The sequence below is a fragment of the Coccinella septempunctata genome, chromosome 6 (assembly GCF_907165205.1).
Source record: "Coccinella septempunctata chromosome 6, icCocSept1.1, whole genome shotgun sequence".
Lineage (NCBI taxonomy): Eukaryota > Metazoa > Arthropoda > Insecta > Coleoptera > Coccinellidae > Coccinella > Coccinella septempunctata.
Window position 1 is genome coordinate 24,958,433 of NC_058194.1, and position 19,639 is coordinate 24,978,071.

At 35.4% G+C, this 19,639-nt stretch overlaps 1 protein-coding gene across 1 annotated transcript; it reads left to right on the forward strand.

The window, feature by feature from the left end:
- Positions 1-1,385: 1,385 nt before the first annotated feature.
- LOC123316101 (bumetanide-sensitive sodium-(potassium)-chloride cotransporter) lies at positions 1,386-19,583 on the forward strand. Its single transcript, XM_044902076.1, has 18 exons — positions 1,386-1,701; positions 4,121-4,386; positions 6,873-6,987; positions 8,725-8,881; positions 11,384-11,479; positions 12,715-12,968; positions 14,897-15,011; positions 15,372-15,511; positions 15,687-15,881; positions 16,059-16,290; positions 16,755-16,876; positions 16,935-17,070; positions 17,343-17,554; positions 17,605-17,846; positions 17,953-18,092; positions 18,146-18,391; positions 18,569-18,832; positions 19,036-19,583. The coding sequence occupies exons 2-18, from the start codon at positions 4,124-4,126 to the stop codon at positions 19,278-19,280; spliced, it is 3,174 nt and encodes a 1,057-aa protein (XP_044758011.1). The 5' UTR covers positions 1,386-1,701; positions 4,121-4,123; the 3' UTR covers positions 19,281-19,583.
- The last annotated feature ends 56 nt before the right edge of the window (positions 19,584-19,639 follow it).

The window sequence follows — 19,639 nt, forward strand, 5'->3', positions numbered from 1 at the left end:
GAATATCGGTGCAGAAACCGAATGCCTAATATCTACCGGAAGAAAATTATACAGTCTAGACTGTAGCTACAGGCCAAGTACTCAAATGACCTCTGGGATATTGTTTTCGAGGCATATTGGGTGCGAAGTATTTCATTTACCTTAGATCGTGTATTGTGGTGGTGATCAATATAACTAAGTTCGGTTTTTTTACCATAAGTATCAATTACCGATTTGTTAACTAGTTGTTGACGATTTTTATATTAGGAATTTCCCCAAAAATAAAATATCCACCCCCTTGCACGCCTATGAACCTTGTCGCTTCTTTGGCACGTGCAGTAGGGATACCACTGATTTCCGTAAGGTAGGACGACCTTTCTCAACAAGGGTCCTTGAATTTTGACTACTTTTCAATCACAGAAGTCAGCTTTTATGGCAAACACCTGTTGTGAAGTGCAAAGCAAAAAGTGTCATAGTAATTTCAATTAATTTTATAATACTTATTTTGGCGAACACACGTACCATAAATATTCAATTTATTTATATTCTCTAGTCTAATTATTCTTTTCATGTTAGAAAGTTTTTGATTTGCCGCTGAGATGTACCCAGGTAGGGTAGGTTCAAACTACTGACTCCTCAGTTCGTCTTTTGTTATTTTACTGAGAAATAGATTGAACTATTTCGAAATTTGCTTGTACATTGAATAATTCATATCATAAGGAAATAAGTTGAATATAGAATACAACTGGCATGATATGTACCAACCATAATTCAAAGTATGTATGTAACCAGAATACGAGGTACTATGCAATTTAATACTTATAAATTATGCAGTATTGCAAAACACTTTTACAAAGCGGTGAAAAACGAATGCACGCATAAAGAATAATATTTAAACATCATCTGCATGAACATATACACGGTGTCCCAACTAAAACATTCCAGCTTATGGAGTAACCTATACAACTAGTAACTAGTAACAGAATTGTATCGATCGGTATTTTTAAGAAAGGTGTGCCTCGGTATCACACCAGACCTGATGAAATTGGTGGAAATCGAATAACAAAAATGAAGTGTTGCCAAATCGACGAAAAAATACAAAAATCCTGGAATTTGAAACTTGAAGATCATTATTCTTTTCCGGCCTCTTCGTGAATCTTTCGGGTGGCAAAAAGTGAAATTTTCGACTTTGTTTCACAACACGAATGAAGGGGAAAGTTCACATTGTCCTTCGATTTTATTGCACGATTCTACTCCAAGCTCTGCACCCCCTTACCTTAGACGGTACCCTTGTGCCTTCCATCTGATCCGCCTCTGAAACCCGTTTTACTTCCGCCTTTTGCTCGCTCCGCCCTTGGCTGGCGAATCCGGCCACGCAACACGGTGGTAACTCGATGTTCAGGACATGATTTTCATTCATCAGCGTTCGTGCAAACTTTTCCTACAGGCTGAATTTCCATTATAGTCCCAACGTTATCGCCGGCGAGCGCAGGACGTTTTACAGCAGAGAGACACCGTTCCGTCGAACGAAACCTTTGGCCGCAAGAAGCAGTCAATGGCTTGGTGAATTTAGGCGATACGCGAAAAAATTCCGGCTCCTGCTATGCTTTGAATATCGAACCTTGCCGGTTGTCCTCGATATCCGATACGTTTTGAAATGAAGTGTTTATAATTTGTTCGATAATAGTTTGTTGGTATACAAGTCCACGTGCTTTGACCACAGTAAGTTTTTCCTCTTTTGAAATGATTTTTCCAACTACAATTTGATCGAAAAATCTTCACAAAAACGAAAAGAATAGGTAGATTCATATTTCTACTAACCTACTGCTGAAATATGATGAGAATCGGCCCTAATTTCTTCTATAGATACAAATAACACCCCATAATCCCAACATATCTCTTCAAAATCATACATAACATACTCTCACCCACAAGCATATTGGCATATTTTTCCCTTCTTTACAAAATGCTTCCTGAAAAATTGCTATACATCCCTTACTTAAGTAAGGGATCACAATTGTGATACCTTTGCCCCAAATAATTTTTTTGAGGAATTTCAACATTACCGTCCTTACCTAATCTTTTGTAGCAGAAGTTCTCTATACAGGATGAATTTTTAACTTTCACTTATATTTTAACAGAATATCACTGAATTCAAACAAACACTTTTTCCATTAACCAATTCGTCTCGGTTGAAAAGATACGGGTTGTTGAAAATACATAAAAAATGTAATTTCGTCTTATATCTCACGAATGATTTCATCGAATAAAATAATTCTCCCGATATGGTTTTCCATTGATGTGATGGATATTCCCCGAACACAAATTTCCATCCACATCTTCCAGTTTTTCATTACGTACCATAAAAATACCAGAAATTTAAAGAACCCAACTCTTAAAAGTAAGTTTTGAACGCTCGATTTCGAGTAATTGGATATTTGAAAATAAAACATATCTGTGGAATTCGGAAAATTGGCTGAATGCAACTATGTATAGCTCATGATAAAAACTCACAATGGCTATTTTTATCTAGGTCGAATCAAAAAAATACTAAAATAAAAAAGTGTTTCATTCGACCTCAAAAGAATCAACTGTTAAAATATATGTACAAGTCGAAGACTCACCCTGTATAAGGTTTGTCTCTCTCCAGTACACTATTTAAACTTCACATAGTGAAACAATACATGTGTTGAAAATTCTTCGGAATTGCCACCGTCTAGATTGATTAATTTTAAAGTTTTTTCCTTAATTTTTAATATATTCCACTGGGATTTGAAGTCAACGCACAAAAACATGATATAATACTTTCTTCTCCTGAATTTCTCGGTACCAAAAATAGCAGGTATCAATTTCTACTCGAAAAAAATTCTTCTGATATTTCTCCCAACACTCTGCATATTGCATTTACATTCAGATATTGATATACTGAAATTTCTGTAAGGTAAGGCAATGTCTTCATTTACTCGCGTGTTTATTATTACTTGAAACTGATGATATGCAGAAGTACACGTGCGTTTTCATCAATTTGAATTATCACAAGTATGCAGTTTATTTTCACATATTCATCTGATTAATGTGGGTCAAGTTGAAGGATCAGATTCTCGAAGACATTCAGCAAAATTTCCCTTTTTTCAGTGGCGTAGCCAGGATTTTGTTAGAGGAGAGCAAAAAATATGGAAATATCATTAAACGTCTAGGTACTCACCAAGAACCTGAATATGTCACGTGAAATTTATGTATTTCAATTAATGATGAGGAAAAAAAAGATTCAAAATTACCAATCATATCGATGAACGATGAACTCACATTGATCGAGTTTTCGAGAAAAATTTTGGATGGTCGATGAAGTGATTTGTTTTACATTCTTTGAAATATATTTATCTAAAAATTCAAAGTTTAAAGCAGGGGCTTTGATGCTCGATTCCAAATTGCTTATGAAAAAGGCAGGTAAAACGCAAATGTTAGGAAATAAATTAAAAACAAAGTACCACTACCATGAAATGATAGAGGTCGAAAGCTTTCAGAAAATAAATATTATTTAAAAAGATTCCCTCTAATCCACACCAATTGCGTGCATGTAATCAATTAGGTGAAGCAGGAAATTTCACATCGAAAAAAATAACTCACTCATCGATCAAACACATTGACAATCGATAAGCTTATAAAATTTCCTGCATGTATATTAATCTATATTTGCATTCGTGAGTGGAAAGGAAACCATATTGTTATCACAAAGCCAGCGCACACCTATCAGATAAATGAGAGGGAAGCCAGGTTAGCTGACTCAGACCTAACTCGAAATTCTGGTGGAAAATTTGAATGTAGTTTAGGAGTTTTCCCCAATCAACCGGTACTTCCACCATTTTGCAACCACAAATTTTATTATGCATATTCGAAAAAGGAAATTGTCTATTCTTTACGGTCCAAATTGAACATTTTTTTGAATTCTCCTCTCTTCATCTTCAATTTTGTATCTGATCAAAAGAATATCTTGTAGCTACCTAATATTCCTGAAATTACTTGATGTAAGGTTAGTGATCCCTATCAATTGTTGAGCAGTGTATAATTTCATAGCTGAGTTCTTCATATCTTTCCAAGATGAGATTTGTCAAATTATCGTTCGTCTGTCACCCTTTTTTAGAACATGTCAGTGCCAAACATCGAGAAGGACGACGAGGGTAATGTGAAAGATGTCGAGCTGTCCTATCTACATCCAGAATCCGAAAAAAGGACACGCTTTCAGGTGAATAGAGTCAGGAATGAAAGCCATAACAGAGACAACTCCTCGGATGTCAGGATAGAAATAAATGGCGAACAAACTAACTCCGATTATGACGATAACGATGACGATATACATTCCGTCAGCGATAGGACTAGGCTGAATTCGGAATATGGTAAAAGTTTCAGGTAAGATAATTTCAGTTCGTAGGCAATTTTTGTGATGCCCACGATGCTAAATCGGGGTTGGATTTTGAAGATTAGATAGTAGAAAAAAAGGTTCTATGATGTATGCACTTTCAGCGGTGGGGAAAGCTTCTGCAGGTTTTCAAAGATGTAAAAAAAAATCGTCAGGTGTACCTACTTGAGCTTGGAAGATTAAGATACTGTATATGTATCTCTGAAAATGAATTCATCTCAATCTGATAGTTTGCGTGTTGAAGATGCGAAAGGGCAAGGTCAATGTAGAATCCCAGTCTAATGTATATTCATCGCCATATATCATATACATATATCAAAAACGTTTGGACGTAAAAATTGCTTCGGATGAAATATGTACAAAATGTTATGCTCTACAACTTCTATAATAAACTTTTTTTCGCGAACATCACCAATTTTTTTTTATTGACTTCATAGAATGGTTGCTCAATTTAATTTCAATCACTTTTCTGGTTTCTAAGAAGAAAATTGAAAATTGCTTTTCTGGCGCCATCTAAGAAGCTGTATCTAAGCAGTGTTGTCAAATAAATTATATGAATAGTTAATAAAATCCAGTACCAATGGAGACTGCTGGACAGAATTGAATTTCTGCCACCAGAAATTCACTTATCCAGGTTTGACCAAAATATGATAGTTTTCATCGCAAAAATTGAGAAGTTCCTCGTTAAAACATAAATTATGATTATCTTTGCCATTAATCCCGAAGTTTAATGGATATTGTTCATGTATAGGACCGTTAAATAACATCGTTAATTCCGTAAAATTAAACGAATTTCATTATAAGCCAACAACAGAACGAAACCGAATGAACACAGAAATTCACTACAAAAAAATCTTATAGGCCTGAAATTTTAGTTTGATTATTCAATAAATTGGTTATTACAGCTATTATCGATGAGGATAGCGTCAGTAAACTTGTATATGAGTGTCACATGGATTATTAATTACACAGATGTGAAATATTGATTAGGGACCAGAGTATGAAGGAATAATACTGAAAATTCGCAATGATATCCTTCTATCTCACATTTAACTCTTTGCACGCGCTCTTCAAAGCCTGCAACATCGGAAATACTAAATACAATGAAGAATTGATAGAAATAGAAACAATTCCATTGTGATCCTAATCGGATTACCTTGCACCGTGTATTGTGACGTTAATTGAATCGAAATGCACTTTAGAATCCGCTTAGTGCATTATCATTATGTGCAAGCTTTCAAAAATGACCTATTAAAAAATTTCTTCGGACAATTATTTCCCAAACGGAATTCCAGTTTTCTAACCGCACATTAATTCCACTGCGTAAAAGACATGAAATTTCCTAGCAAACATCTGTGCCCTCTGGAATTTTTGGTATTTCCTGGTTCAAGGATAGCGCCAAGTACAGGGTGGGCAAAATTCGTTGTCTACTGACGGGATCTCGAGAACTATAGCAGCTAGAAGAAAACATTCTCGAGCTCTTTTTTCATGACTAATCCAAATCTGAAAACACAATCGGCCTATCATTTTTAGATTTGAACCTTCTTGGGCACTTTCATACGCAGAATCTATTGACAAATGATTCTTTTTTAATTCAAAAATAACAAATTCAATAAAAGTTTGCATTTAAAAAAATGAAAGTTCACCTAATGATTCGAAATTAAAAAAATATTTTGAGGTCATCAGTGGATTCTACGAAAAAAAGTGCCTGTAGAAGGTTCAAGTTTCAGATTTGTAACTTCAAAGACAAAAAAGTTATGAGAACTTTACGAAATTGTAAAACTTAAAAACAAAAAAAGTATCGTAGGAGGCTGCGGTTTTCACCATTCTCTGTTTCTCCGAAAAAGAGCTCGTAAATGTGTAATCCGTTTTCTCCTAGCTGCTATAGTTGCTATAGTCCTCTCAGTAGACAACGAATTTTGCCCACCCTGTACACTTAATTAGAGGTCGCATTGAGTCCAACTCTGATTGAATGCTCAGTGAAGAACGCTATATGCTAGTAAATTTCCTCAAAAAGCCTTTCGAAAATTTCATCATATTCATATTTTATTATTGAATGTTGAAAATATCAATTTGGTTCACCGAAACTATGAGATTGTAATAGGAGAAAATCAGTTTGGTTTACAATTTTCACCAAGTATCTGATTGTGCAGAAGATTGAAATAATTCTCATCAACTGTAGTTAACTGTATAACTGTTCACTAGTTTACTATATTCAATTATTCACAACTTATCTAACATGAGGTGAAGTTGCATAAATTATGTGATAAGAACTGCAGAATTTCATTCAAATGCCATTTACAAGGCAAGGATAATCAAGACAAGGGAAAGAGAATAGCGTATTCGTAGTAAAAACGTACCGTTTCAATATGCGATATAAAATTATTGTAATGATAGATTTAGTGTCTGGAAATATAATATACGGAAGGTTGCAGGATTAATTTTTCAGAAAGTTATACGAGCTACATTTTTTTAGGCACTTGACCAGGGAGGCTCTGCCAAGGATGGAAAATTACAGAAATATCATGTCTCTCCAAGCAGCAAATAGACCAACACTGGACGAATTACATAATGCAACACTGACCAATAAGGCAAGAGATTTTTTTTGTAATTTACAATATAATTTTTCAGATTAGATATCTTTTTTCTTTGTTTCCTTTAGGTATTAGATGTATATATGAGGCTATGAACAAAAAAGCGTTGATGTTGATGATAATACCGTAAATTTTTTTTTTATCCATGTTCTCTTATGAGATCAGCTTATATTATTCTCTATACTGAATACTGAAGAACCGATCGCCCATGATATCTATTGTAACGCTACAATTATTCACTAAATTGTCATTGTTCATCAATTATCCACCTATGAATAAACAAAGGAAATAAGCCAGTGTTACAAATCGCTGAACAATAGGCACCCGCTATTATAACTTGCACGGACTCCATGTCAAGTACGAACAGTGCAAAATCGAAAACATTATACCTTATCTTTCAACGAAATCGAATTATTCGAACTGGCATTGTATATCGAAAAAATTCATGACTCATGACAAAACGTGGGATGCCTTATTATAGGTACCTATTCGTTTTGGAAATAATCGAATGATATTATGCTAGACTAGAGAAATATGAAGTTGGATAACTTCTTATTATATAATTTCCACTTATGAACATTTGTGTGTTGAATATTTCAATATACCTATTTCAGCACCCAAAACGACTGAGTATCTTGGACAATTATTTTCTCTTAGAACAATTTTTTTTCGAATTCGATCTCGCATAAAATTTCTGCCAATTCCATTCTACTGAATAATTCGATGAAAAGATTAAATCCCCTTTGGAATAGACTCGATTTCCGAATGAAAAACACGCCAACGCCGTACAAATTCTCTTTGCTAAAATTCATCGGACAGAAAAATACTCAGCTGATTATTTACGTAATTACACATCTCTCAGCACTTCGAGCGATCTATTTTAATTATACTCCTGACGAGACTTTATTGATGAGTTAACCTTAATTGTGAAACCTGAGAACATTCAAGATTAGAATTTGACCTCTTTGACATCACTTTAGAACTTACCTACGTGTTATCCATATTCGGATGTATTATAAACATGTTGAGATGATTCAGAGCTCATACTACATATTATCATACGGGGTGGTCGGACTTGACGTGTATAATGATAGATATGTACGTGTATTAGGGATTTTTCAATGTATGATAGAAGATTTTGAAAATTGTAGGGCCAGAAGATATGGTTTTATGGTTTTATCGTGATTTTGCGATGAAATCAGCTTTGGCTCTTCCTTACTACTACTACTACATTATTTTTCCAATCACCTAGTCACCTAGTACTAACAGAAAATGACAGTTGATTTAAGCCTTATTGAAAATATGTAACTTTGTTGAATGTGTTTGGTTTTGATTCCACGCCTTTCAAATACTCAATTATTCTTAAACTAACTATATTGAATACAAGTCACATAGGGGAGAGCGATGCAAAATAATAATTGAAACTTCACTCAGATGATCGATATATGAAAATTATGAATCGCCTTTGTCATGTATGTGGTATGTGCCATGTACTACGCTACTTTGGTGGGCGCTCCCACTAATATTCTGAGCAAGACTGCACTGCACTGCACCATTATGATTGTATTGAGGATGCCCAATGCTTTAACCATATATTTTCCACGTAAATTTCGGTATCGACTGCTGAAGCCATTACTGTTGTAACTAACCTCTGTAAATATTTTTTTCCTCACTAAGTACCGAGATAAACATTTTCGTCCAAATAATCATATTCTTGCTTTCGAAATTTTTCAGAATCAGACACATGGGACTCTGAACGGAAAACATTCCCTCAACGAGGGACAAATAAAGTTTGGATGGATAAAGGGCGTATTAGTACGATGCCTTTTGAACATATGGGGTGTGATGTTATTTTTGCGGTTGACGTGGGTGGTTGCTCAGGCTGGTGTAGGTGAGATAAAAGCATTTATTTCCCTTGAAAGAACGACCAATGATCCTTTTTATGGTTTTATTACTCTCGTTATCGTGGACCTGATTTCACAGCGTATTTTATTTGCTTGAACTAAATACAATAGAAGGATGTTTGTTTTTGTGGGTTATCCCCATAGATTAAATAGATGGATCATAAGCTATTTTCCAGACTGTTCATTTTTCAAATTATTCCCACTTCCAAAAACCACCAATGAAATGAATTTTCGCTTGTTTTCCCCTCCAGATCGCTTCTAAAATTTCTAAGACGGCGTGTGTATTTGTAATTGTCAAAATATTATTTCAATCATTCACGTCGTAATATTTTGGAAAATAAGCAGCGATGTGCCGTAAAAACGTGTGTTTGAAATAAAAGTGCAATTTATACACGAAAGAGGAAAGCGATTTATTTATTCTGGTAAGTTTTTGATATTTTATTCTTGTTTGAGTTCACGACTTTATGAAATCAGGGGAGGGAGTTAGGGCACGCCAGGGTCGAATTAAGTTTGAATCCCATCTAATGATGGGATTGAAATGTTGAGTTTATACAATCAAATAATTGATTTCAATTTTAGATTTCCCAGAAATGAAACCAGACGACGGCAGTGGAGAGTTGCACTGGGTCTTGAAAACAATTTACACTTCTCTTGTAATTTATACTCCAGACTTTAGTATAATGAGAGTAATCGACTTTTACCGTTAATTTGAAAAAAGATGCCATCCCGAGTGAGGTAAGATAGGTAGTTTACCACTTATTTAAATCGCTTTATTGTCTGATTATCATTTTCTTTGGAATTTTGCAAGTGATTTCTGACAACTTCTGAAATTGAAATTTATAGTAGATTTTTTCTTATTATATCATGCTTTTTAGTATAAACATTCTTCCTGGTTTCGAGATGAACAGTAGAACGAGATTTAAATTGCTTCAATACTGTTGTAATTATATCCAATACTGTGCCAAACCTGTTATCAGTACTGGAGTTTTTGAGGAAAATGGAAGGAAAATGGGAACAATATCAAGAAACACGAATGCCAGTTCAGGATTTGCAGAAATGAAAGCTTCTTGTAGTTCAAGGATAAAACAAGTGAGGTACATACCTACCCAGGGAGGTATACAAAATTCCTTATACATTGCTATGGCAAATAGAACTCGTCTTAGGAATGAAAATCCATAAAAATGAGCTGAGGTCATGTTTGGAACTTTTTGTGAAAATCAAAAAAGTTTCCTTTATTTCTAAAACGTATTTCAATGTAAAAATTATGCTACTACTGTAATTATGATTACAATAATGACCATTCAATTAGAGCTCGGATATTCCATTATTTTTATGATTTATTAAATGAAAATGTCTGTTATCAGGATACCTCATGTTTCGAAGTAAAACTTCAGTTGAAAAATTGTTGCAGGAGACAAGCGGAGAACAGAAATTAAAAAACAGCTAATTGACGTCAAAAAACCGATTTAAGATTACGAGTGAGTCGTCAGTACTTCAAGAAAACTGCCCTACAAGCAGTTCCTAATTCATTGGAAAGAAAAATTCAAGATGAAAGCTTGGAAAGCTTTGCTTAAAAGTTACATTATTATTGAGTTAGAGCTTACAGTTTCGTAAAATAACTCTTGATTATTATGCACTTCAACACCAAAAAGCACTTTCGAGGTGGTATAAAAATTTGAAGGGGGAAGCAGGTTGTTGAACTAGGTATTTGAGTTGCTGAAAAACACTGCTCTTTAGTTTATATGCAATATAACTTAATTCAATTTAAAACTGCCCGTAAAAAAAATATTGATGCTTCATCTAGAATTGAGGGATTCTTTTATGAGTTACTGTATACAATAAAAAATAATTTCCTATTTCACAATCATTGGTTCATGTTTACAGTATTACATTACTGTTTCATTCCGCAAAATCTGTACGGAAGACTTGAGGATTTCTTCAATGAACAAACTCTTTTAGATTCTCATTATACAAATTCCATAAACTTCAGCTGCTTCCACTTCTATTGATTTGAGAATTAACCATTCTAAAGGGAATTTTTTTCATGAAAGTAATTTTTGGTTTTCAGTTTATGCTTAGTGAATAAAATTTCAAATAATCTGTATGTAGGTTAGGGTCATATTGACTATTTGTGTATGGTAACATTGTATTCAAAATAAATTCTTTTTTACATAAGTTGTTTTGGTATTACATATTAGTTCTATATCCCTTTGATAAGTTGTCATAAGAAAAATACTCGAAATCTTTGCATTGAAACATATTTCCATTCGAAATAAAATTATTGCCGACTACCTGAAATATTCACAGTGAGGCTAGTTCTGAATCCGCCCCTGTCCAGTTCCCCCACCCAAGATATCCAAATTCATATTTATGGCAGTATTTTGTGAAAGCGTTTTTGTCGAGATGCTCTATCTCCTGTTTTATTAATCTATGGTTATCCCAATATATTGGTTCATTGTTGATATGAAGTTTTGGTCTTCTATTTACAGGAGAATCTATGCTGTTAATTCTTACGGCAACGGCTGTGACTTCAATAACTGCAGTCTCGATGTCAGCTATCAGTACTAATGGTGTGATTAAAGGAGGTGAGATTGTGTTATTGAGGGTAGAATTTACAAAACGGCTTTCTGAACTTTTTCAAAATTGAAGCCCACTTCCTTGTTATATGTTTTGCAGTTTTGAGATATGTAAAATTCCGAAAAACGAAAGAATCCTGTCTGCGGTTTTTCTCGGAAACTGCTGGAGTTAACTCCGATATGATTTGGTACAAAAACGTGTCCATATTCTCCCAGCCCTTTAATCTAATCGATTAATTTTGAGGAATGAGAAATGAGAACCGAGGAATGCAATCTAGAGAGATATCACAATGCTCATTTCGAAGTTCTGGAATATGCCAGAAGTATACCAAGCAAGCGACAAGACAGGGCTGTACTTAGAGTCGTTCGCAACAGAATAACAATTTTGAAACTTAAGATAATTATATAGATTACAGAGTACCTAAAGGGTGAGTCTCTGACTCGTACAAATATTTTAACAGTAGATTCTTGAGCTCAAAAGAAACACTTTTTTCCTATACCATTTTTTCCGATTCGGCCCTGCAAAAAGATATAGCCATTTTAAGTTTTCATAATGAGCTGTGCCACCTGCAGAATAACTAGCTGAATCTGTGACACTACACATCTGTGGATCTTTTAAATAGAGTTGTATTCAGCCAAAGTACCAAATTTCTAAAATTTCACAGATACTTTTTAATTTTTAACATCAAATTACTTGAAAACGGCGCATTATACGAGAAAATATGAAGAATATTTTTATCTTACAAAACGTTCAAATATTCATTAGATAGCGTCCAACTTAGTTTCAAGAGTTGGGTTCTTTGAATTTTTTGTATTTTTATGGTACGTAATGATCATAATGAGAAAACTGGAAGAAGTGGGTGATATCTTGTGTTCGAGAAAGATTCATCAGATAAATGAGAAACTTTATTCCGAAATTCATCTCATTCGATGAAACCGTTTGAGAAATAGAACTAAAAATATTTTTTTTTTATGGTTATTCAACAGCCTTTATCTTTTAAACCGAGCCGATTCGGAAAAAATGGTAAGGGAAAAAAGTGTTTCTTTCGACTTCAAGAGTCTATTGTTAAAATATTTGTACGAGTCAAAGACTCAACCCGTATACGCGGATTTAAGGCAGGATAGAGCCATAACCTTTTCTTCTTTCAACCCTTATGTGGAATAGCGGGTATTTAAGGTTACATATTAGGAAATTTATGATAAGAATGGTACTGCCGGAAATTTGCAGCGTTTTTTCACCGCAGGTGGTACCTACTACATGATCTCGAGGAGTTTGGGGCCCGAATTCGGAGGGTCCATAGGGTTGATATTCTCCCTGGCCAACGCGGTTGCTTGTGCCATGTACGTGGTCGGTTTTTGCGAGTCCCTCAACGATCTCCTCGGCCAGTTCCATTTGTCGATAGTGGATGGAGGCATACAAGATGTCAGAATTATCGGATGTATCACTGTAGTGATTTTGACGGTTATAGTTGTCGTCGGAATGGAATGGGAGGCAAAGGTTAGTTCAAATTATTGCTCTATGAAGTTAGTATACTAACCTAGAAGTGGCGAAAAGTGCCTAAGAAAATAATGCTTATTACGAAAAAAAAACTTAAATGCTACCCTTCACAGCATGACTCTTTCAAGATTAACCGATATTGATACTTGCTGTGATATATTATTTACGCAGAATTTAAGACACCATTCCTGGGATCTGTGTATCCCATTTCAATTTTTCCAATGTGGGAAACTTGGGTTATGGGTTTAATCTAGACAAAATCTGGATATTATTGAGTCCGATTGCTTTATTTAGAAGAAAACTCAGAAGGCATACTTTAGGCATCGCCTACATCGTTTAGTTGTTTTACAGTTGTATCAAAATAAATCTAATATATCTTCACTAATTCCGTGTGCGATAATGAGATGTGAAATTCAAAATAACGAAGCACTTGCTACCTGCTTTATTAAGACCGACTAGATCGAGAATGAATGAGAAAAACTCATCATCATCATGTCCAAAAGGTAACGACCTACAAGATACAGCATATACGATACGGCCAATAATTGAAGACATTTCATTCCAAGAAGGATAAATCATTCAAGGTTATTTCGTATGACTTCGCTTCTGACGATAGTTCTTCGAATATTCTATTAATCATGAACTTTGGCATACAGAAAATACATCCTCGCATCGAAAATAGGAAAATTCTTCAAATGAATGAGGAAAATATTACCGATGATCTACCATTTTACCCATATCAACAATCTGACACTATTTGATCATATATAACGAAATAATGACACATTCGCCAAAGAATAAACTTATTTTTGATCTTTTGGAATCAGAGAGATATACCGGCTGAAGAGTTAAGATTGAAAAAATTATGAAAATTTTTTCACTAAAACCAAAAAATCTCGAAATTCCACATTCATTCAAGAAGTGCCAAAGTTGCATGTTGTCAGGAAAATTTTATTTCATTTTATGAAGCAAATGTCGTTTTTAAATTTCTCATATAATAAGAAGAATGAAAAACGTTCACTCCAAAGGATTATTTACTTCCCATTCCTAAATTTCACATGAAAAAAATTTTCCCAAATAGTATGAGAATTTTGGAATAATAAAAAACACTTTTTTCTACAAGCGTGCGCGTTTAACCTTTTTCCCGCACGCATTCCAAGTTGCAAAGAGTCACTTTCCCAAAACGTGCGGGAAAAACGCCTGCTATTTCTTTCCCGCACGCATTTGCGTGCGGGAATGGATTAGCAGGGGTTTTTCCCGCACGCAAATATTATAGAGTAAATTAAATTCTATCATGTTTCTATGCATAGAACGTCAACGATGAGAAACCCATAGTAATGACATGCAGAATTACGTCTGTCATTATATGTATATGAATTAATCAAATGAGATATGATCTGTTTCGTGAAATGGATATATTTATATATTTCAAGCGCTTGTAGAAAAAATATTGTTCCTAACTCTTGCGTAAAGTGTCTTGCCCGCACTCAACTGCTTACCCGAACTCTGCTTCGCATCGTTCGGGCAACGGCAGTTTCGTGCGGGCAAGTATCACTTTCCGCACTTGATAGGAAAATAACTATTCTCTTTATTAGATTTCCACCAAAATTAATATGGGCTTCTTTCTGAACATCGCGGATCAGCATAATATTGTATAAATCAGTAATTCTAGTTCGATTGCTTGGAATTTTCTCTGTAGTTCCGTAGCACAAACACATAAATTTTTTGAGATTCTGAGAATTTACGTCCTCTGAAGAATTTTCATTATTTTTTCTCATAAAAAAAGGGTTATGTTTTGATATTTATGTTCATGCACTCTCCATATAATTCTATTGGGCGCACCTGAGTTATGAGAAATGCAGTGAAGAGTTTTTGTATTAAAAAAAAAATTCTAAGCATATCAATTTATTTAATTTTTTGATACTCAGGCGCAAGTTGGACTGTTGATCATTCTTCTAGTCGCAATTGTCGATTTCTTCGTAGGAAGTATCCTCGGACCTCAGAATGAACTATCGAAAGCTAAAGGTTTTGTGGGTTTCAATGGTGAGTAGAAATTCTTAACATGGATATTGCTTAGAAATATTGTGTCAATATGAAAAGTAACAGAGGTCTTAAAGCGTAGAAAAAAGGAAAATTGCCTAATTTTGCAAAAATATTAATTATTTTACCATTTTTATCAGAATTCTTCATTATTATTGTGAATTGAAATTTTTACACTTTTCTTGAAATGTGTTCTGAAAAAAATGAAATGTGTTCTGAAAAAAAAACTGTAGAAATACTGATACTTAACAGTGAAAAACCATGTAATGTTTCTACCTCTGATACCTTTTCGTTGTCGCACATTATATATTTTATTTGTATCCATAGCGTTTATTCAAAGTTTACGTTTATGTTTATTTTCAGTGGAAGTTCTAAAAGAAAACCTACATTCGGACTATCGCTATTCAGAAGGCGTGAAACACGATTTCTTCAGTGTCTTCTCTGTATTTTTCCCAGCCGCTACAGGCATTCTCGCAGGTGCAAATATATCAGGGGACTTAAAGGTTCGTAGCCATATCGGCAATAAGAATTCCCCCGAGCTTGCACATGCATTTGACTTTTTTTTGTTGAGTGAATAATGATTCACTCAACAAATGATCGTATATGATTTCGAGAATAATGTAATAGCAATTATTCAGGTATCATCCTCGTTCTCACGGAATGTTAATAATTTTCTAGGATCCGCAGTCATCAATACCGAAGGGTACATTATTGTCAATTGTTATAACCTCATTAACCTACATGCTGATGGCATTCGTTGCTGGATTCACAGTACAAAGAGATGCCACAGGAAATGTAGAGGATTACATAAACGGCAGTAAACCAATCTGCGTACCTGGAGAATGCAAATATGGACTCCACAACAGTTTTCAGGTAAGGGTAGTTATGAAAATGAGGGAGATCTATACTACCACATTTATTATTATTTATGTAGTGATTCTCACCCATTAAGTTAAGATATTAGGAATGAAATTGGTCTCAGTTTACTACTGGTGTATGCCTAATTGTTTGTACAGAATCACATCAATGATAACAATTGACATTTTCAAGGTGGTGGAACTGGTATCATGGATTGGTCCCATTATCTACGCAGGTTGTTTTGCAGCCACACTATCCTCGGCTCTAGCCTCTCTAGTGTCTGCTCCGAAAGTTTTTCAAGCTCTTTGTAAAGACAAGCTGTATCCCAAGATAGAATGGTTCGGTAAAGGCTACGGTCAGAACGGCGAACCTATCAGAGGCTACGTTCTCACTTTTATAATCGCAGTTGCCTTCATCTTGATAGGTAAGCAGTGGCATAAGGACCAAAACTAATCAACATGTAAAACCGTGCAGTCAGCAGATTTTATGCTAACTAGATTCTTCCCGGCCTCTTTTACACACATGTCTCTGGCTTTGCAGCCAGAGACAACCTTTTCTCTGCGCTGAGCCCATAACCTGACTAACTCAGATTGAGTTTGAAAAACGAAACCATATAACATACCTTCTAAATTTTTATTCAGGTACAAAAACTGGGAGGCTGAAAATTGAGGTTCTTGTTCACTGAAAAAGTTTGCAGGTTACAACTTATGAAGGAAAAATAACGACTTAAAGAACTAAATTTGGTTTCTCAATAACCTTGGTCTAATTGAAGAGTGTATGATGGGCGGTTGTCATAAAAATACCGAAAATTTTGTTGTTATCAATGTAAAAATTTTGGATTTGCAAGTAGGTGATGTATTTCTCAATGCTGGTAACTTTTGGTTTCAGGTGAACTCAATCTCATAGCCCCCCTCATCTCAAACTTTTTCTTAGCTGCCTACACCCTCATAAACTTCTCCACATTCCATGCATCATTGGCCAAACCAGTTGGATGGAGACCCACTTTCCGAGTATGAAGATCTTCGATGCAACGAAAGTAATATGTGGCTGAAATTTAGATTGTTTCAGTACTACAACATGTGGTTGAGCCTTCTGGGGGCCATATTATGCGTCATGGTAATGTTTTTGATATCATGGTGGACCGCTCTGCTGACGTTGGCATCAGTGCTGGCGTTGTATCTAGTGGTGTCCTATAGAAAACCAGGTACATTCACTGAATTTCTAATTGTTTATGAGTTTATGATTCTGCCTTTCTCATTCTTCATCGAAATTTATATACAGGGAATGACATGAAGCAATAAAAAAGATATTTTTTCCCATTGAAGGTGCAATGTACACCTAGATCAAAAAGAAATTTTCACCTAAATAATGAGTTTTATCTATTGGTTCAGAGAATATTTTTACAGACATTCTATATGGAATGGAGCAGGATATTTCATATTTATTTTGTATACTTTGACGCTTTTTGTATTACAGATGTCAACTGGGGTTCTACTACGCAGGCACAAATGTATAAGACTGCATTGCAGGCAGTCCAACAGCTTAACTCTGTAGAGGAGCACGTAAAAAATTACAGACCGCAAATTCTAGTATTATCAGGCATGCCTAGTGCTAGACCGGCTTTGGTCGATTTTGCGCATTTACTAACGAAAAACCTGTCGATGCTGGTATGCGGGCACATTACAGAGGTGGGAAATTTCTGCCGTAAATGCAGGAGTTTTCATTTCTCCATTTTCAGGAACCTCTACATCAAAGAGTGCGGAATGTTCTATATTACAAGGCACATAGCTGGTTCAGAGCGCACAAGTTGAAGTCGTTCTATGTGCAAGTCGACGGTATGAATTTTGAGCAAGGAAGTACGGCCCTTTTGAAGTCTTGCGGAATAGGAAAGTTGAGACCTAACATTCTCCTGATGGGGCATAAGATGGATTGGCAAAACTGTGGTCGAGAGTCACTACAACAATACTTTGAAGTCCTTCAGTAAGTTGAATCTAGTATAATGGAACTCGGTTTAAGATTACCTCTGCTCAGCTTCATGATGAACATGTTTTGACGTCTTATTATAGTAGCAAATCCTTTCTTCCAGTACTGCCTTCGATCTTCACTACGGAGTCGGAATCCTAAGGCTTCAACAAGGACTGGAAATCAGCCGAAACGCTTCTGAAGAACCCAACAAAAGCTCCGAATCTCTTTCTAGAAACAGATCGTATAGTCAGCTCTCACAAGGTTCGTTGCAGACCCAAAATTCGCAGCATTTTTCACAGGAGACTTACTTTCAGCCAGCAGTTACAGCGATGTTTCCGTACCGGCAACACCAGTCTCGAGAAGAGATCAAGTGAACGTTGATCCCTCGGCAAACGACGAAAATCCGAGGAAAAAAATGAACAAGTCGATTGCCGGTTCTATAAGCGAGGCGTTAGGGGAAGAGGTCGATCAGAGGTCGAAGATAAGTAGGATATTTCAGTTCAGAAAGAAACAGAGACGAGGGGGGACCATAGATGTGTGGTGGCTGTATGATGATGGAGGTAGGTAATGGCAACGGACGGAGTTTTTGCGGAATACGCCGAGACAGGTCAACTATTATTTAATTCGTGATGAATCTGGCCATCTTGGTCGCCATTCAATGAATATAACCTGTGATACTATCCACATATAGCCAAGTGTTGCTTAGCAACAATAATTAGTATGTTGTTGTATTGTAGGTTTGACTTTGCTGTTACCGTATATTCTCAGCACGAGGCAGAATTGGAATCACTGTAAGCTGAGAGTTTTTGCATTGGCCAACAAACGTGATGAGCTCGAGCTCGAGCATAGGAACATGGCAAGTCTGTTGGCGAAATTCAGAATAGATTATTCTGATCTCTTGGTGGTGCCGGATATAACGAACAAGCCGTCCGAAAAAACACAACAGTACTTCGAATCGCTGATTGCCGATTTCAGGAAAAATTCAGATCAGCAGAATGAATGTAAGTCTTCGAATTATCATTATCCGAACCAAAAAATTTCAAAACGGAACGGGGTAATTCCCCTTTCAAATAAGAATAAGTTAGCTTTCTTCCAAACATATAAGTATAGCACTGTTTTATATGCCGGTCAGTGTACGTTTATGATCCTCTCCTGAAGGTATCAGAAATTCAAGATGAGATTGAAGATCTTTTTTATTCCACAGATGGAATTTCGGAATCGGAACTGTTGGCAGTCAAGGATAAAACTAACCGCCAAATGCGTTTGAGGGAACTGTTAATGGAGTACTCTTCTGAGGCGAATTTAGTGGTTATGACACTTCCGATACCGAGAAAAAATATCGTGTCAGCCCCATTATACTTGGCGTGGATTGAAATGTTGACGAAAGATATGCCGCCGATTCTGTTGGTTCGCGGCAACCAAACTTCTGTATTAACTTTTTATTCTTAAGAGTAATTTATTTTACGCCATATAGCTTTATCGAATAATTTGTTCGTCATCGACAAAATCACAAAGTGTAACGCCTCATTTTCGAACTTTATATAAGATATAGTATTTTTTCATATATTTTTATACATTACCATCTCTAAGAGGATCGAATAAAAAAAGATCAGGAAATTTTCAAGTTTCAACATAGAGAATTAGTATAAGTATTCCTTTAATGGTAGTTTTGAAGTCTGCTCCTCGATGGTATAATACGCAAAATATTCTGCCAATAAATTTATCAAATGCCATTTTGAAAGGCATCCAGCAGCATTGTAAATTGTTTGCATTCGGAAAAACTTCAAAACAGAGCAACTGAATATAAA